Source organism: Elephas maximus, chromosome 1 (genome assembly GCF_024166365.1).
Source record: "Elephas maximus indicus isolate mEleMax1 chromosome 1, mEleMax1 primary haplotype, whole genome shotgun sequence".
NCBI lineage: Eukaryota > Metazoa > Chordata > Mammalia > Proboscidea > Elephantidae > Elephas > Elephas maximus.
The window spans coordinates 153,390,007-153,410,385 of record NC_064819.1 but is presented as its reverse complement, the minus strand read 5'-3'; the positions used below and the strand labels follow the sequence as shown (position 1 = coordinate 153,410,385).

Sequence of the window (20,379 nt, the reverse complement as noted above, 5' to 3'; positions counted from 1 at the left end):
GTGGAAACTCAAGTGAATGTGTCTCTCTGGCACCTTGACTAGTTTTTGTCTTTGCTGATAATGGCCATGACCCAACATATTCAACCAGAACGTTATGTGGTCTACTCTTATCCAGCTGCCGTGGTTTTACTGTTCAATGTGGCTCCCCATTTATTAGCTGTATGTTTTAATCGTCATTTGTGGGGGACTCATTTTTCCCCCATTACCTCTGTGATCCATTATTTGTAAAATAATTTTCTTGGTTCTTGGAAATGTGAAACACAAAGTTATTCTAACACTAACTTTGCTCATTTCAATGAATTTCAGGAGCCAGCCTCTTACCTTGCAAGACTTAGAAAAAATTATGCAGTCCTCCAATCCTGAGAATCTGAAATTCAGTGCAGTCGAAGTGAATACATATTGGATCGATGAACCGAATGTTCTGGCCATGGCTGTTAGATTGCTCATAGAAAGAGCAACCAATCAGGATTGGATGCTCAGAGTTAAATGGCTTTATCATTTAGCCAAGAATATACCTCAGGGGCTTGGTGAGTAGAAAAGCTTAATTTGTATAATGAGGTAATTTATGTACAGTTATCCTGTATACAAGTACATGTACACTCATCTTGGAAGAAGTACAACCAGAATGGTCCTTAGAAGCGAGGATGGTGAGACTACATCTCACATACTCAGGACATGTTATCAGAAGGGATCAGTCCCTGGAGAAGGACATCATGCTTGGTAAAGTAGAGGGCCAGTGAAAAAGAGGAAGACCCTCAACAAGATGGACTGACCCAGTGCCTGAAACAGAGGGATCAAGCATAGCAATGATTATGAGGATGGTGTAGGACCAGGCAGTGTTTTTGTTCTGTTGTGCATAGGGTCGCTGTGAGTCGGAACCAACTTGATGACACCTAATAACAACAACAGTCCTGTGTCAGTACTTCCACAGCTGTGTTGTTCTGTGGCTGCACTGTTAAAATGACATCTCAGAGATCCCCTAGCAAGAACTTTGTGACTTATCATCACTATTTGTGTCACTGTTAAAAAAAAAAATTAAGAAACGAGTCTGCCCTTAGAAATGTATCACAAGAAAACCTTTCTTCCCCATCTTAGAATCAGTCCATATTTCTATCACATTCAAAAGGAAGGTACTATATTAATATTACTTTATATATTTTGAACATCTTGCTTTTTTGTTGTAATACTGCTACACAACTATTTTATCTGGGTAAAGTGTTGTTTTTGTTAATTTCACTTCCACTAAAAGTGCTTAAGATTCTAATCTTATTTCAGTTCTGGTACTCCAAGTTGTCTTAGTTTCTCAGTATTTTTTCTTTCTAAGAGGGAACATGATAACAGCAATATTACTTGGGCTGCAGAAGTACAAGACATGAAATTTACTGGTAGAAATTGCTAATGACAGTAATTGAGTTTACTTGAGCCTTTCTGTCCCATGAGAACTTGTTGAAGGCATATTATTGAGTGGCATATATGGTTATCTGCTCACATGCGTGTAGAGAGAGCTCGTATGCATATTCTTATCTGTACTGTCTGGTACAGTAGTCACTGGGCACAGGTGGCTACTGAAATCTCAGCATAAGTTAATGAAAAATAAAATCTAAAAGCGGGTCCCTCAGTTGCACTAGTCACATTGCAGGTGCTTAGTAATCGCACACGGCTAGTGGGTTCTCTGTCTGACAGCACAGCTATAGAGCATTTTCATCATTGCGGAAAGTGCAGTCATACAGCATTGCTTTAGATACTGACCTTTGCTTTTCCTTCCTCCACAGAGTCAATACGGATTCATTTGGAAGCCAGTGCTGCATCTCTTAGGAAATTTTATTCAAATTCTCTCTCGGCTGGGGTCAGTAATGTCATCAAAATACTGCAACCAAATATAACAGGTACTGTACCTTTGGTTTCTAACTCTCAGCACCGTTCTGAAAAGGCATCCATTGAGTTCCATGGGAAAAAGACCTCTCCGAGCTCCCACCCTAACAAAAAAAACAGTGTTTGCAAGAAGGCTCAAGTACAGAGATGCAAATTATGCTTCTTTGCAATTATTTGTTTATCCTTCAGCTTTTGAAAGAGGCTGTTGATACACACGTTGTGGAGAGAACATGGGAGCTGAAGGCTGGCTCTGGTCCCGACTTCGCCTGGAAATGACTCGTGCCCACATTTGAAAAATGGGGAATCTAAACTCTTACTTCTCCGACATCCCTTCCGCTTACAACATTGTGTGATTTATTAGTACTGTTAACAGGAAGAGATTTGAACCATGAGCTCTTTGAGCTGAAGGGAAAAATATACAGGATCAATTTCTTCAGAAAATGTAAAACTTTAATGATCAAAGTTACAAAGCCTTAACAACAAAGTTTTAAAATCTATAATGATAAAAGAAATGGGCATCCCAGCTATCTAATCAAGTGAGGTATTCAGGATTTCTATTTTTTAAATAAGGAATACTAGAGCAAACTTATTTACTAGAATAGAACAATATAATTTGATTGAACATAGCATTACTAAGGAAAATAGGGGCAAAAAAATCCTTTGCTGTTCAACCAATTACTTATGTACAGTAAAGGTAATGGGGTGAATGGTTGGGAAGAAATCAAACATAGAGAAAACTACTGTGGTAGTCAGGTTGTGGCTGAACTAAATTAAGGATTTCCAGTTATGAAAGGATTGTGGTCTTTGGGAGAACAGTTCTAGAGACAGTAGCAGGTTCCTTTTTCAGCAGATATTTCTTGTCCACTGTTTGAACACATTGACTGTACTTCACCTTCTTTTCCATTGTGTAGGTGTGTTTTTCTTATTGGACTTTAGAACATGGGCTCCTTTGCTGTCCACAGTAGGCCCTCGTTGTACTCTGGTGGATGCTTTTGAAAACTGAAGTGGACCACTGTACCATCCTGCCCCGCCAACTTCAAATTAGTGCTGCTATCGTTTTTGTCTTGTTTCCCTGTCTCTAACCCTGTCCAGAGATTGGTCTTCACAATCTTTGGAGAAGGTTAAAGTCTTCTCACTGGTTCTTTGCAAAAGAGGTTTCATATCTGAGCCAAAGGAGTAGTACAAGGCTGCAGCAGGAGGCACTTGACTGTAAAGAAATGGCTTTTGAACCAAATAATCTTGAGTTGTTTATCTTATTGTAAGCAGATAATGAAGAGCTATCCCCATTTATTTCTGCCACAGCGGTTAGTTTTTTTGTGGTTAATAGTGATAGATTGGGCAATTAAACCTGTGGATTCTTTTCAGACCAGTAGTGGGACCTGAGCAGGTGAATGCCTTGATTGTAATGTTTATGTTCTAACGGGGGTTATCTTTATATCCCGCAATGGTATACATTTTCAGGACTAGTAGATATTTTGCATTTGAAAAGGAAATAGGGTAAAAGTTGTTGAACCCTTCTAGTATCTAGTAACATCATTTTCCCGTTCTGCCTCATCCCCATCAGGACTGATGTGATCAAAATAAAATAAAACATTCAACTGAAATATGCCAGGCAAGGAGTTTTACCACAAAATTCTTTTTTTTTTTTTTTTCTACTAGAGGAATTTGTGATCCCTTTGGATCCCCGATGGAATATTCAGGCTCTGGACATGATTAGAAATTCCATGGACTTTGACCCACAAACGGACCAGTCTGAGCAGCTCTTTGCCCTTTTAGAATCTGTTGCAAACAGGTAGGTGAAGTCTGCTGCTCTAAGTATGGTTTACCTCACTATGGTTTTGCAGGTTATACCTTTTTTAAGACATTGTCAAGTATAGCTTATGTGTGTGGACCTGGGAGTCCTCGTGGCACAGTGGTTAAAATTTCAGCTGCTAACAAAAAGTCCGGCAGTTTGAATCCACCAGCCGCTCCTTGGAATCCCAGTGGGGCAGTTCTGCCCTGTCTTAAAGGGTCGCTGTGAGTCGGAATTGACTCGATGGCAACGGGATGTGAACCTGCGAAGTGGCGAGGCATTAGGTATGATTGTCTTCCCATCACCACTTTTCCCTTTGTGTTCTGCACTCAGTGAAATCGTTGTGACTGTAATGTCAGGAAGCCTGCAAATATTGCAGGTTCTTAGTATATTAACAGGGTGCTGTGACAGATAAACTATCATAGCATTAATGGTGGGGTTTATTAGTTGATGGTAAGCCTTTATCAGAAGATAGTCATATATACCACTGTGTTTGTGACTCCCAGCAACTCCCCCTTCTTTCACCTACTTCTTCTCTTGCATGTGCATTCCTCAGCCATCTGTCTGTGCATATTATTTTCCGTCCTCCAGTGTTGGAGACAGACGTAGCACCTGTATACTTACATACACACTCACATAAAAATTTACACAATTATCATTTAAAACCAGCCTTTCCTCAGTCTTTACTGTAATGACCTGTAGTATTTTTTAATTGGCCATCAGTGAAACACATTTTTAAAAATAACTTTGTAATTGAAGTATAACATATAGACAAGTCACCAATAATGAGTGTATGGGTTTGATGAGTTTTTCCACAGTGAACCCACCAAGATGGTGTGTGCTAGCACCTCAGAGGCCCCCTCAGCGCCTCTCCCAATAACTTCCCCTTTCTCGCCACCGGGTAACTTCTAGCCTCACAGGTCAATTTCATAATGGCCAGTTTTAAGAGTTCACAGTGCAGTTTGTCAGCTCATGGCAGAGCAACAGCGAGTCCTGGCAGCCTCCACCATCTTTCTCCACCGTCTGTCCTCCATCCCACACCTTAGTTGTCAGCACTTTCACCTCCATCCCTGATTCAGAAGTTGCAGAGGCAGAGGTAGATTGACAGGGTGAACAAAGTTGATGTTCCAGGGGTTCCAGGATCAGCAGGCAGAGGATATGATGGAAAAGTATTATCAGCTGGTAACTATTTATTACATCGATTTTTCTCATTCTAGGACAATCATATATCTTGACCGGGAAAAACGGATTTTTACTGAAGCAAATTTGGTTTCTCTTGGTGGCAAAAAGTTAAGAAATAGTGTTTTGAGAATGTCCTTTGAATTCCATAAAGGTAAGATCATATACCTCTTGTATTCTTCAACTAAGCATCTGATTGCGTAATTTGCTGAAGTTGAGAGACATATTTACAGCTGCTGCCCTTTTACTGATCCCTTTTTAATTGCTTGGCCTGATTTTAAGCAAACTCCCTTACTAGTAATGGCTAACATTTACTGGGCACTTACTCTCTGCCAGAGCCCTGGTGGCACACTGGGTAAGAGCTGGACTGCTAACCAAAGGTTGGCAGTTCAGATCCACCAGCTGCTCCTTGGAAACCCTATGGGGCAGTTCTACTCTGTCCTGTGGGGTCACTATGAGTCGAAAACGACTCAATGGCAATGGGTTTGGTTTTGGTACTCTGCCAGGTGCTGAACTTAATGCTTTACATGTCCTTAATCTCATTTACCTTTTTTTTAAAAAAACGTTTTATTGTGTTTTTTGCGAAAGAATACATAGCAAGATAGGTTCCCCTTCAATAATTTCTGCACATAACGTTCAGTGTCATTGGTTACATTCTTCACATTGTGTCAACATTCTCATTATTTCTGTTCTAGTTGTTCCCCTCCCATTAACTTAGCCACACTGCCCACCAACTTTCTTGTCTATGCTTTGGAGTAACTGTTGCCCATTTGTTCTCATATAGATAATTTTTTAAAAGAGCCAGTACTTAGGGGTGACATTCTTTACTTTTTGAGTTAACCTGCTGTTTAGTCAAGAGGTGACTTCAGTGGATAATTTTGGTTCAAGGCTTAAAGAGTACCTCAGCAGCAGTCTCAGGGATTTCTCCAGTCTAAATGGGCCCAGTAAGTCTGGATTCCTTGAGAATTTAAAGTTCTGTTCCACATTTTTCTCCCTTTCTACCAAGATCCAGCTTTTGTGACCCCTATCAGAAGATTTGGTAGTAGTAACCGGACACCATATAGTTCTTAACTCACAGTGTAGAGGAGGCCATGGTTCATAGACATGACTAGTCCTATAGTCCAGTTCCTTCTCTGATTCTTGGATATCATTTACTTTTTATAGCAACCCTATGAGGTGGGAAATACCGCCCCCATGTCATGAATGAGGAAAGGGAGGAACAGAGTTGCTCAAGGTCATGTCTCTAGCAAGTAGCAGAACCAGAACTTGAAACCTAGGTTTGTTGGCTCATAAAGTGCACGTTCATAGGCGTTTGGTCTTGGTTCTTTCCCCTTCCTTTCTGTTTTTTTAAATTAAAAAAGATAATTGTGCTTGATGTAAAAATTTCAAGCTATATAGAAGTGGAAAAACAGAAGAAGTCCGCCCTTGGCAGCAACTACTGTTAATAGTAGTTTTCTTGCTATCTTCTTGTATCTCATTTGTCTGTTACCTAATTCATCCAAACATTTATATACACTTAGTTTTTGCTTTGTGTTTAAACAAATACTTATATAAAATACCTATTATTGCTCACCTTGCATTTTTGTTTAAGACAATATGAATATCCGTAGATGTACTTGCCTCATTTACTAACTTTAATAATTGGCAAAAAATTGACATTCAGTTTTGTTATCTGAGACAGCAAAAGAGAAATTGACCTTTGTACTGAGGATATTATTATTTCAGTTTATTTAGAACATGCCCAGAGATTAATTAAGTCTGATGAAATGTTTTTATTTATGTCAACTCTAAGATCCAGAGAGCTATCACAGCCTGCCCCATGAAATTGTGGTCAATCTTGCTGCTTTTTTTGAACTTTGTGATGCATTAATCCTGCTCTGGGTACAGTCATCCCAGGGGACGGTGTCAGATGCCAGTGTCAATGAGGTGAGGAAACGTGCTTGCTTTTATTTTAATCTACAACTAGAGCATTTCTTTTGATACAAAGGCCCTTAGGGGCAGGACTAACTTCAATGTTGTTCTTATATGTCCAGTGTTATTTGAGATATTTGACTATTCTTAATAGTTTTAAACACACATTTATATTTTAAAGCTTTATCGAGGTATAATTAACATATAATAAACTGCATATATTTAAAGTGTACAATTTTACAAGTTTCAATATATACACACACACGTATATACATACCCATGAAACTGGTTGATTCACACAGTGAACATATCCATCACCCCCAAAAGTTTCCTCAACCCTTTTATTGTCCTTCCTTCTTTCCTTCCCCCACACTGCAAACAGGCAACCATTGACCTAGCTTCTGTTCCTGTAGATTACTTTGCATTTCTGGCATTTTATATAAATAGAATCATTCAGTATATATTCTTTTTTTGTCTGGCATCTTTCACTTCAGCATAGTTATTTTGAGATTCATCCATATTGTTCCATGTATCAATAGTTTATTCATTTTTACTGTATTAGATGTATATGCCACAATTTGTCCAGTTACTTTTTGGTGGATATTTGGGTTTTAACAGTTATACTTTAGTTTACTTAACTCTTCTTAGAAATCATTGTCACATATGAGTTAAATTGAGTTTTGTATCAGATTATTCAGTAAGCTAGAGTAAACTTTCCGTAGAGCTTTTGTTTATGTGATTATATTTAAAAGAAATACTATCACAAACCCATTTCATGTTAATATGAAAATATTCTTAATAAAAAATAACTTTTTCAAAACAAAAATTGGTGAGAAGAATGGCACTGTTCAGTCATTTTTTAAGATCTCTTTAATGTCTGATTTAACAGAAGAAAGCCAATTCTGTATTCAGTCTCTTGGAATATGTTGTTTAGGTTGAAGTTTGTGAAGAAAATCTGGCCTTTACATAGTTGATGAGGTTTGGAAAAGGAGGAATATTTTAATAGCCATTTCATGAAATTGTGAATATTCCTCTTTGATACTACATCACAACTCAACAAATGGTAAAGGTTACTTGTAATGTGGAATCTGAATAAAATATCACTGACTTGTCACTCATTAAAACCCATTGCTCTAGTTTGTGTTTTGGTGGAGTTTTACCTTTGCATGTGTTTGTAACTCATGCATTAGTGATCTGGAAAATATTGTTCACTGAGTTATCAAATCTTCCCATGTTGACACATTTCATTTTTCAATATTGAAAAAGTCACAAAATTACTGTAAACCACCAGAAAAGTCTTGGAAGTTGTCAAGCTCCAATATAGAATAGTTTTTGCTTGAAAGCTTGTATTTTATTAGCAACAAATATTCTCAGTTTTTTTTTTTTTTTAAGAAACAGATTGACTTAAGTCATTTTCAATGTAATGTCTACCAAATACTCAGTCACAGTTTGTCTCAGTCCTCCTTTTGTTTGTACCATCAGTGCAAATGTCAGTACAGTGAAAAAGACAAAATCATAAAATATTATAAAAATAGTGTGGATCTCATGAAACCCCGAAGGGAACCACTAATGTAGACAGTGTGGTATTGTCATAAGGATAGGCATATAGACTGGTGAAACAAAAAAGAGAGTTCAGCAATAGACCGTTATGTATATGGTCAACCAAGTTTTGCCGTATATGCAGAGGTAATTTAACGGGGAAAAATAGTCTCTTTAACAAATCGCACTGGACAACTAGATGTCCATTTAAAGTAAAAATGAGCCTTTACCTCTACCTCACGTTATATACAAAATTACCTCAAGTGGATCATAGCTGAAACGATGAACCATCTAAAAGAAAACAAAGGAGGAAATCTGCACAAGCTAAAGATAACATTTCTTAAGACTCTTCATCAAAGAAAAATTTGATAAATTAGACTTCATCAAAATTAAATACCAAGAAAATAAAAACATTGGGAGAAACTTCATAAGTTATATAAACTAATAATAATAAGACAAACAGCCCACTTAAAAAATGAGCAAGAAACTTGCATAGATGCTTCACAGAAGTTATGTGAGTGCCCAGTAAGAACTTGAAAAATTTGCAGCCTCATTAGCTTTCAAGGAAATGCAAATTGAAACCACTAGAATGGCTAAAATTAAAAAGACTAACAGTAGCAAGTATTGACAAAGATATGGAACAACTGGAACTCTTCTACATTGCTGGTTGGAATACAAAATAGTGCAATTACTTTGTAAGACAAGTTGGCAGGTTTCTTAAAAATTATAAATGCAGTTTCCGTCATTGTAGTTGAGTGCCGTGAAGTCAGTTCTTACTCATAGTGACCCTACAGGACAGAGTGGAATTGCCCCATAGGGTTTTCTAGGCTGTAATCTTTATGTGAGCAAATTACCAGGTCTTTTCTTCTCTGTGCACTTACTATAAAAAAAAAAAACCCCAAATGCCATTTGCGCTAAAGCAATAACTCTACTTCAGATACTCAGAGGAAAGATCTGTGCCTTCTCTGTCTGCTTTAAAGTCCTGCAGATATCCTAGTCTTAAGCTAGACCTTACATGTGTGTATGCTAATGTTGATTATCAAGTGATTTCTGTGTAGAGTGTCTTTTACTGGGAGGTGTTTATTCCAGCTTTGGTTTGCTTTGTTTTCAGATCTTGGGTTCTGTGCAGTGGCGGGACCGGTTTTGGACTATGGCTGACACAGTAAAAGTGGATGCCCCAGGCTTGGCCCTGCTTGCCCTTCATTGGCACTGGGTTTTGAAACATTTGGTCCATCAGATTCCCCGGCTCCTGATGAATCAGGAAGACAAGTAAGACTCATATTTAGAGTCATAGTGTCAGTATCTGTGGTATTGATGATGTTAGGAGAAAGTTTAGAAATGAAATTGTATTTCTTCTCACTTTATTTGGTTTATTCCTGTGGCATGTTGCTGATTGTAAATAAAACATAAAATGTAAACAGCTTCTTTTACTACCTGCCATTCTCCTGTTTCCTTACTTCCCTTCTTCTCCTTTAAAGATATTATAAGGAGGTTCAGACCGTCTCTGAACACATTCAGAATTGTTTGGGGAGCCCGACTGGTGGCTTCACTGGTATAAAGAAGCTGCAGAAGTTCCTGGGACGACCCTTTCCTTTTAAGGTACACCTGAAAGCATGTAGTAGATACAAAGATTCGACCTTCTTTTCTGAAGTTCTCCTGGAACTTGGGAACTGACATTTAGTTATACGTGTCCTTGCTATATAGCTTTACTCTTGCATATTATATGAGTAGTGTTAACTGGCTTGTTAGGTGTTACCATTTTTTTTTATTCTTGAGACCATAAAGGTCATGTGGAATTTTAATTTTATTACTGTGAAATCTCTCTAGAGCAGTATGAGTAAACAAACCGTATGTTTTCTGGAAGTGTTAAATTTCTTCTCAGACATACAGGCTGCTAAAAAGAACCACGTTTCTATAGTAGGCTCTTCTCTGTTTTACTGTTTCAGGACAAGCTGGTGGTAGAGTGCTTTTCACAATTGAAAGTCCTTAGCAAAGCCCTTGCCATCAGGGAGCGGATGCCAGCCCTTGGTGAGAATGGATGGCAGGAAGACATTAGTCGTCTCCAAGTGTTTGCTTCTGAGCAGACATTAAAGAAAAGTCTTTTGCAGGCCTGGGTATTGGTCCTCAGAGCTAATATTCTGGAAGATGTCAACCCAGGTAATATGTTCTCAAGTTTGACCAGCTGACAGATGCTCTGAGGGTATCCTCTGCCCTATAGACAAGAAGTTTTTCCCTTTTTTTTTTTTTTTGTATAATATAAAACCAAGAAACCAAACCCGTTGCCATTGAGTCAGTTCCGACTCGTAGTGACCCTATAGGACAGAGTAGAGCTGCCTGGTAGAGTTTCCAAGGAGTGTCTGGTGGATTTGAACTGCTGACCCTTTGGTTAGCAGATGTAGCACTTAACCACTACACCACCAATGTTTCCTTGATATAGTGTAACTACCATTGAATAGATAACAGGCACAGGGCTAAATTTCACATATGTTGTTTAAGCCAGTCATTAGAATCCTGCATGTACTGACATCACCATTTAAAAGATGAGAAACCCAAAGCTAAGGTTAAGTAATTTGCCCACACTCACTTAGCTGGCTGTTGGGAATCTCTTGACCACTATGCTATAATACAGCATGTGTCTTTTTGTCCAGATGAATTGAAGAATCTTGTGAATGCTCAGTGTTTAGACCTAAAAGCCAAAGGAATTTCATTGGGTTTTTCGGAGAAAAAGCACAGTGAAGCTGCCTCCCTGTCCCAGCCAGTCTTTACCTCCTTAATCCAACTTGCCAGGCGTGTTCAACTGTGGCCCGCAATGGAGTACCTGGCTGTGCTTTGGCAGTACAAAATGATGGCTGATTTTATGACACAGGCTTTTCTGAGAAGGTAAGCCACCATTCAGTTATTTTCTTTGGGGGACCCTAATATCTTAGTAGTTTATTCTGTGTGACCTCTGTGTATAAACAAAGTACAAGCTTGTCTTGAGGGGGAATAGTTCCTGTGGCAGAGAGGAGTCAACTGCCATTTTGAAAACCCAAAACTTCTTGAAGATTCTTTGCCTATTTTGACTCTACTCTTGAAAATCATGAGGTTTTTTTTTTTGCCAGTGAAGTTGCTTGTTTTTAAATGAATGTACTTTAAGTTCTGTTTGTTCCATCTTCCATACTAAGCAGTTTTCTAGCACTTCATTGATAGCCCACCCCCATCTGTCCTTCTTTATCTCTGGAACAGGTCTAGCAAAAGCCAGCAACCCCACACGGAGGAGGAGATACGGCATCACATCACATTTTGTCTGAAGCACACACCAGTTGCACCTCAAGAGCTGCGAGACCTTTGGTCTGTGCTGTACCACCAGCAGGTAGTAGCCAAAAAAAGATGAATAAATGCTCTTTCCACTCTGGGCCGATTAGATTTTCTATGGCGAATTTATGGCAGAACCTGATTAACTGACATATAATTTCAAAATCCCGTATTGAGAACTCTAGTTTTATCTGAAAGACCTTTCAAGGAGAGAATTTTGAATGTTCTTTTGCAATAATTATATGGGTATTTTACAACTTTCACCACAGAATCATTCTCTTTGGTTTCAGTTAAATGAAGCTAAAATACTTGTTTTTATTTCCTGTTTGCTGAAAAATATATTGTGAGAGTGTTTTAAGCCTCCCCTAATAATAACTCTTAAATGAAAATACTGATAAACTCTGATTGATACAACTTCATCATTATTGCAGCCTTAAGGTTTTTTTAATAATAATGCTTTATTTGGTTATTTATTTTGCCGATGTTATACTTGTGTGAGTTATTTTACTGATATTTTCTCATGCAACTTATAAAAGCAGGTGCCATCTTAGTTTTATAACATTTTACACAGATTAAGTGACTTGACCAAGATTACCCAGGATGGCAGAGGATCGGGAAAATAGGATTGCTAGCCTTCAATCCCATGTTGGTTTTAGATGGCTCTTAGAATACAGAGACCTGAAACCTCAACTTATGGAATGTTTCTCAGATATTCTCTTATCTAATTATTTCTTTAGGTGTCTACTGAAGAAATTATTTCTTTATGGTCCGAGCTATTTAATTCCATCTTTACGTCTTTTTGGAGCAGTACTGTAACCACAAATCCGGAGTACTGGCTGGCTTGGAGCCCTCTGCCTAGTGTGCAACACAGGGAGATGCCCAGGTCTCTTTTGGACTCCACATTGAAGGTTTGTTTGTGTAAAATTATAAAAAAATGGTTGGCAGTTGTGGAAAATGAGATAATAACTTACAAATTTCTCAAGCAATCTAGCAATATACATGTATATCCAGGATACAGCAGGGACTGAGTGAGTACAGCACTTTATTTTCTGCAGGATGTTAATAGGTATGTCTTCAGAAAACAGAGTTTCATCTTAAATGATCTGAGAAATTCTGAGTTAAAGTTTAAAAAGTTTCCTTTAAAAAACTTATTTTTTTAAATTGCAATAGTATCATATACTTGTAAAATATTCAAACCATAAAGAAACATATATATATAATGTAGACTTGTCCAGAAATAACCACTCTTTGCTCTGTATCCTTTGGTTTACATATATTTTAATATTGAATATATATGTAAATTAAAAAACAAGATCACTTCTTCACGTATAACATATCTTGGAAGTCTGCATGCATGTCATTCCATAGTACTGATGTAGCATAATTTATGTAATCGCTTTCTTATTATACGCTTTGAGGTTGGCTTGCTTTTTTTTTTCCTCTTCCTGTAGCAGGCATGGCTACATGGATGATCCTTGTATAAACCTTTCTCCATTTATCTTGGTACTTCTGTGGATAAGTTCTGAGAATTGAAATTTAACGCATGGTCCAAGTGTCTGCACACTTAAAAAAAAGTTTATAGCTATTACCAGTATGTGAAGGGGGAGACCATGAGGTCCTGGATGACTACAGGAAGATTTAGGACCAGATTGCACTTTCACTTATAATATATAAGAGCACCTATTTTTCCATGTTTTTGTCACACTATGTGTGATCAATATTTTTAATTATTTCTAGTCATAAAACTTTAAAAAAATTTTATTGTACTTTACATTTCTCGGATTAGTATTGAAATTGAACATTTTTTCGTATGTTTATTGACCCTTTTTTATTTCTTCTCTCAACTTCCCAATCACGTTTATTGGCCATTTTTTAAAAAATTACCTAGGTCGTTCATGATTTTGCTATTGACTTAAAATTCTTTTCGTGTGTTATGGTTATTCACTTTTGCTTATCATATTAACTTTTGCTTAACAAAGAAGTGCATAACATCTTTTTTGACAAATTTCATCCTCTCCACTCTCGATTGAAATGCCACTTTTATCATGTAATAAATTCCCACAAATATATGTGGATTTATTTTTGGACTCGGCTCTGGTGCACTATCAATGTTGATTTCTTTATTGCAAAACATCTTTCGTAGCCCTTAGTAATAAATGTTATGAATCCCCAAGAGTTCTGTGGAACGTATAGTGTTTCTCATCATATGTATCTGACCGCCTAACCCTTTGTTCTGGACCTAACGTTGTTAGGTGCCATCGAGTCGATTCTGACTCATAGTGACCCTATGTACAACAGAACGAAATGCTGCCAGCTCCTGAGCCATCCTTACAATCACTGTTAATGCTTGAGCTCGTTGTTGGAGCCATGGTGTCAGTCCACCTCGTTGAGGGTCTTCTTTTCTGCTGACCCTGTACTCTGCCAAGCATGATGTCCTTCTACAGGGACTCATCCCTCCTGACAACATGTCCAAAGGTATGTAAGATGCAGTCTCTCCATCCTTGCCTCTAAGGAACATTCCAGCTGTACTTCTTCCAAGACAGATTTGTTCGTTTTTTTTGGCAGTCCATGGTATATTCAATATTCTTTGCCAACACCACAATTCAAAGGCGTCAATTCTTATGCATTGTCCAGCTTTCACATGCATATGATGTGATTGAAAATACCATGGCTTGGGTCACACGCATCTTAGTCTTCAAGGTGACATCTTTGCTCTTCAACACTTTAAAAAGGTCCTTTGCAGCAGATTTACCCAGTGTAATGCGTCTTTTGATTCTTGACTGATCCACAATCCATGGCTGTGGATTGTGGATCCAAGTAAAAGGAAATCCTCGACAACTGCAATCTTTTCTCCGTTTATCATGATGTTGCTCATTGGTCCAGTTGTGAGGATTTTTGTTTTATGTTGAGGTACAATCCATACCAAAGGCTGTGGTCTTTGATCTTCATCAGTAAGTGCTTCAAGTCCTCTTCACTTTCAGCAAGCAAGGTTGTGTCATCTGCATAACACAGGTTGTTCATGAGTCTTCCTCCAATCCTGATGCCCCGTTTTTCTTCATATAGTCCAGCTTCTCGTATTATTTGCTCAGTGTACAGATTGAATAGGTATGGTGAAAGACTACAACCCTGACTCACACCTTTCCTGACTTTAAACCAATCAGTATCCCCTTGTTCTGTCTGATCAACTGCCTCTTGATCTATATAAAGGTTCCTCAAGAGCACAATTAAGTGTTCTGGAATTCCCATTCTTCTCAATGTTATCCATAATTTGTTATGATCCACACAGTCAAATGCCTTTGCATAGTCAATAAAACGCAGGTAAACATCCTTCTGGTATTCTCTGCATTCAGCCAGGATCCATCTGACATCAGCAATGATATCCCTGGTTCCACGTCCTCTTCTGAAACTGGCCTGAATTTCTGGCAGTTCCCTGTTGATACACTGCTGCAGCTATTTCTGAATGATACTCAGCAAAATTTTGCTTGCGTGTGATATTAATGATATTGTTCTATAATTTCTACACTTGGTTGGATCACCTTTCTTGGGAATAGGCATAAATATGGATCTCTTCTAGTCAGTTGGCCAGGAAGCTGTCTTCCATATTTCTTGGCATAAACGAGTGAGCACCTCCAGTGCTGCATCTGTTTGTTGAAACATCTCAATCGATATTCCATCAGTTCCTGGAGCCTTGTTTTTGGCCAACGCTTTCAGAGCAGCTTGGACTTCTTCCTTCTGTACCATCGGTTCCTGATCATATGCCACCTCTTGAAATGGTTGAACATCAACTAATTCTTTTTGATATAATGACTCTGTGTATTCCTTTCATCTTCTTTTGATGCTTCCTGCGTCATTTAATATTTTCCCCATAGAATCCTTCACTATCGCAACTGAAGGCTTGAATTTTTTCTTTAGTTCTTTCGGCTTGAGAAACGCCGAGTGTGTTCTTCCCTTTTGGTTTTCCATCTCCAGCTCTTTGCACATGTCATTATAATACTTTACTTTGTCTTCTTGAGCCACCCTTTGAAATCTTCAGTTCTTTTACTTCATCAATTCTTCCTTTTCCTTTAGCTGCTCGATGTTCTAGAACAAGTTTCAGAGTCTCCTCTGACATCCATCTTGGTCTTTTCTTTCTTTCCTGTCTTTTCAGTAACCTCTTGCTTTCTTCACGTATGATGTCGTTGATCTCATTCCACAACTTGCCTGGTCTTCGGTCACTGGTGTTCAGCGCTTTGAATCTGTTCTTCAGATGGTCTCTAAATTCAGGTGGAATATACTCAGGGTCATATTTTGGCTCTCGTGGACTTGCTCTGATTTTCTTCAGTTTCAGCTTGAACTTGTATATGAGCAATTGATGATCTGTTCCCCAGTCGGCCCCTGGCTTCGTTCTGACTGATAATATTGAGCTTTTCCATCATCTCTTTCCACAGATGTAGTCAATTTGATTTCCGTGTGTTCCATCTGGCAAGGTCATGTATATAGTCACCGTTTATGCTGGTGAAAGAGGGTATTTGCAATGAAGAAGTCGTTGGCCTTGCAAAATTCTATCATTCGATCTCTGGCATTGTTTCTATCACCAAGGCCATATTTTCCAACTACCGATCCTTCTTCTTTGTTTCCAACTTTCGCATACCAATCACCAGTAATTATCAATGCATCTCGATTGCATGTTCGGTCAGTTTCAGACTGTAGCAGCTGATAAAAATCTTCTATTTCTTCATCCTTGGCCCTAGTGGTTGGTGCGTAAAGTTGAATAGTAGTCGTATTAACTGGTCTTCCTTGTAGGCATATGGATATTATCGTAACACTGACAGCAGTGTACTTCAGGATAGATCTTGAAAGGTTCTTTTTGACGATGAATGTCACACCATTACTCTTCGAGTTGTCATTCGCAGCATAGTAGACTATATGATTGTCCGATTCAAAATGGCCAATACCAGTCCATTTCAGCTCGCTAATGCCTCGGATATCGATGTTTATGCATTCCATTTCATTTTTGACGATTTCCTATTCTCCTAGATTCATACTTTGTACATTCCAGGTTCCGATTATTAATGGATGTTTGCAGCTGTTTCTTCTCATTTTGAGTTGCGCCATATCAGCAAATGAAGGACTCGAAAGCTTTACTCCATCCACGTCATTAAGTTCGACTCTACTTTGAGGTGCCAGCTCTTCCCCAGTCATCTTTTGAGTACCTTCCAACCTGGGGGGCTCATCTTTCAGCACTGTACCAAGCAATGTTCCACTGCTATTCATAAGGTTTTCACTGGCTAATTTTTTTTTTTAATAATTTTTTTGTGTGCTTTAAGTGAAAGTTTACAAATCAAGTCTGTCACATACAAGCTTATATACATCTTACTACGTACTCCCTTTTACTCTCCTCCTAATGAGTCAGCCCTCTCTCTCCTTCCAGTCTCTCCTTTCGTGACCGTTTTGCCAGTTTCTAACCCTCTCTACCCTCCCATCTCCCCTCCAGACAGGAAATGCCAACAGAGTCTCAAGTGTCCACCCGATAGAAGTAGCTCACTCTTCATCAGCATCTCCCTCCAACCCATTGTCCAGCCCCTTCCATGTCTGATGAGTTGTCTTCGGGAATGGTTCCTGTCCTGGGCCAACAGAAGGTTTGGGGTCCATGACCGCCGGGATTCTTCTAGTCTCATTCAGACCATTAAGTCTGGTCTTTTTATGAGAATTTGGGGTCTGCATCCCACTGTTCTCCTGCTCCCTCAGGGGTTCTCTGTTGTGCTCCCTGTCAGGGCAGTCATCGGTTGTGGCCGGGCACCATCTAGTTCTTCTGGTCTCAGGATGATGTAAGTCTCTAGTTCATGTGGCCCTTTCTGTCTCTTGGGTTAATAGTTATCGTGTGACCTTGGTGTTCTTCATTCTCCTTTGATCCAGGTGGGTTGAGACCAATTGATGCATTTTAGATGGCAACTTGTTAGCATTTAAGACCCCAGACGCTACGCTTCAAAGTGGGATGCAGAATGTTTTCATAATAGAATTTATTTTGTCAATTGACTTAGAAATCCCCTTAAGACTGGCTAATGTTTTTCAGTAGACTGCCGGGCCCTTCTTCCTAGTCTGTCTTAGTCTGGCGGCTCTGCTGAAACCTGTCCTCCATGGGTGACCCTGGTGGTATCTGAATACCAGTGGCATAGCTTCCAGCATCACAACAACATAACACGCAAGCCCCCACAATATGACAAACTGACAGACACATTGGGGGGGGACCTAACGTGGGTGTGTGGGTGGGTGTGGGTGTGGGTGTGTGTGTACCTAACATTAGTCTGTCCAAAATTAGTAGTCCAAGGAGCGCAGGTTTGGAAAACTTGATCCCTGGCTTTTATGTTTATCTATAAACTCTTTTCCCTGCCTCCAGGTCTCACTCTGTTACAGAATGTCCCATATCCAAGCTGCAAAAACAATCTTCCTGATGCCCAGGTTTGAGGGCATTTCTGTGATTTACAAAAGTACCCTTTGCTCCTCATTTCCTAGAGAATGGAGTTCACATTCTTCTAGGGCCTACTAAGACCTGACTTGGAGACCCTGGCGACGTAGTGGTTAAAAGTTCGGCTGCTAACCAGGCGGTCAGCAGTTTGAATCTACCAGGCACTCGTTAGGAACCCTATGGAACAGTTCTACTCAGTTGTATAGGGTCATTGTGAGTCAGAATCGACTCAACAGCAGTGAGGTGTTTTTGGTTTAATACCTGACTTCAGTTTGCCCTTCCAGCCCCATCTATAGCTGTTACCCATTTCTGGTGACTTGAACCTCCTTTTTTATTCTTTATCCTGCCTCTCAGGTGCCTCCAGTGCTGCTCGTTGAAATGCTTGTTAATTTCTAAAAGTTACTTGGCTCCTGTCTTGTCCCTCAGGGCCCAGGCAGTCTCAGCAGAGCCATGTTCTCCAAGTGCTGCTTTGAAGTCTTGACCAGCAGCTGCAGAGCAAGTCCCTGGGATGTCAGTGGCCTCCCCATCCTGTCCTCTTCGCACGTCACCTTGGGAGAGTGGGTTGAGAGAGCCCAGCAACTGCAGGACGTCAGCTCAGTGCTTTGGACCAACATGGCTGTCCCTGCAGTAGCAGAGTTCAGGTATCTCCAATCCCCCCTCCCCCAGGAGTGTATCCTAGTGGTCCTGTCTTTGTTCTGGAACATGCGTCAGGGAACCTCACTCAGAACTTGCTTCTGTAGTGGCTTGTTCTGGTGGGTGAAGGCAAGGCTGTTTTCTTGCTGCAGCAACAGATTTTCAGTACATAACAGAGGTACCACAGTTGGCTGTTCTTTACAGAGAATTTTCAGCATTTGGGAGAAAGGGGTGAGGGTTAGAAAACGATACAAGATTATTTGAGAACAGAAATTCGCCTTTACGTACTGGCAGTGTAGTCAACAGTATCATTTTCCAAAAGAATGACGATGTAAAAAAGGAATGCTGCTTGATATGGAACAAGCCCTTGAGTGCTTCCTTGTTGTCCTTACAGATGCACAGACTCCCAGCTCCAGGGAGTGGTGTTGTGCCGGCACCTGGCGGGCCTCACAGAGCTGCTCCCGGATCCCCAGCGGCAGGAGTACATGCAGAACTGTGAGCAGCTGCTGCTTGGGGATGGCCAGGCCTTCCAGAATGTGGGCCAGACTCTTGGGGACATGGCTGGTCAGGAGGTGCTGCCCAAGGAGCTGCTCTGCCTCTTGCTCACCTCTCTGCGCCACTTTTTTGGGGAAGGGGAGAATCAGAGGAACCTGCCCGAGCCAGCCCACCGTGGGAGCCTCTGGGTGGGCCTTGGCTTGCTCCAGATTCAGACTTGGCTTCCCCAGACACGCTTCGACCCTGCAGTGAAGAGGGAATACAAGCTCAAGTACACTAAGGAAGAGGTAGGAGAGGCCAGAATTTGGAGCATGGGCTCCATCCCTGACTGGCTGGTTTGCTTACTATCTTATTTCTTGCCTCCCTTTTGGGTGATTTTCCATGAGCTGACCTGTGACTTCCCAGGAGCTTGTGCTGTGGGCTCTCCATTTTGCTCTGTGAGAGTTCCTGTGACTAGGCTTAGGCTCTGGGAGGGGCCCTTCCTAGGGTTTTGATGTGTCAACAGGCTGCAATGCGGAAGGGCAAGTCAGTGGTATGTCTGAGGCATTGCCAGAGAAATAGTCATATTCCTCGCTATTTGGAATCTTGCTATCTGAACTAAGTTTGGGATATTTGGATTTGGTAGATAACTTTTTCAGATAGGGTTACAGTATCCCTTTGTTTCTGAACTTTTACTGTTTACCTAAAATTCAAGAGTGAAATAGAATTCAGATAATGTATTCCTTGATATTTGAACTTCCAGCCAAACTCAGGAATTAAGGTATTCATACCTTAAGATACTGATATACTAGTACTGTATTTTGATGAAGAAAAATTATACCAGATGCAGTGAAGGCTAAGCTGCTTTAACAAAGAGACTCAAAAGTTCAGTGTTATAGGTAAAATAGCAGTTTCTTTCTTTCACATAACATCTTTGAGGTGAGTAGTCCAGATTAATGGAGTAGAGCCACCTGCCCTTGTGGTCGTTCAGGAACCCAGGTTCTTTCCGTCTTGTTGGTCTGCCATCCCTCGGGACATTGTCATTGTCTGCATGGTCAAAGCCAGGTCACAGCAGATCAGTTTCTCCCCTTCCTGTTAGTTACACCAGCTGCAGTGTGAGTGGAAAACCAGAAACCTCTCATCACAGCTACAAACGGGAAAAGACCTGGAAGATGAAGCCATTATCAGTTACTCTCATCCTCACATCAGGTAACATAGCAGAGTCATTAATTGTGTTCGG

At 40.0% G+C, this 20,379-nt stretch overlaps 1 protein-coding gene across 1 annotated transcript in view; it reads left to right on the top strand.

Moving 5' to 3' along the window:
• The window catches only part of MDN1 (midasin AAA ATPase 1), a 184,470-nt gene that overhangs the window by 112,308 nt on the left and 51,783 nt on the right, over positions 1-20,379 (top strand). Inside the window, exons 49-62 of the mRNA XM_049897303.1 lie at positions 307-527; positions 1,773-1,886; positions 3,532-3,664; positions 4,882-4,997; positions 6,636-6,769; positions 9,405-9,562; positions 9,772-9,892; positions 10,240-10,450; positions 10,942-11,173; positions 11,519-11,645; positions 12,325-12,495; positions 18,459-18,673; positions 19,060-19,447; positions 20,239-20,348. Coding sequence (XP_049753260.1) covers positions 307-527; positions 1,773-1,886; positions 3,532-3,664; positions 4,882-4,997; positions 6,636-6,769; positions 9,405-9,562; positions 9,772-9,892; positions 10,240-10,450; positions 10,942-11,173; positions 11,519-11,645; positions 12,325-12,495; positions 18,459-18,673; positions 19,060-19,447; positions 20,239-20,348 — 2,451 coding nt within the window. The remainder of the gene's footprint in view (positions 1-306; positions 528-1,772; positions 1,887-3,531; positions 3,665-4,881; positions 4,998-6,635; positions 6,770-9,404; positions 9,563-9,771; positions 9,893-10,239; positions 10,451-10,941; positions 11,174-11,518; positions 11,646-12,324; positions 12,496-18,458; positions 18,674-19,059; positions 19,448-20,238; positions 20,349-20,379) is intronic.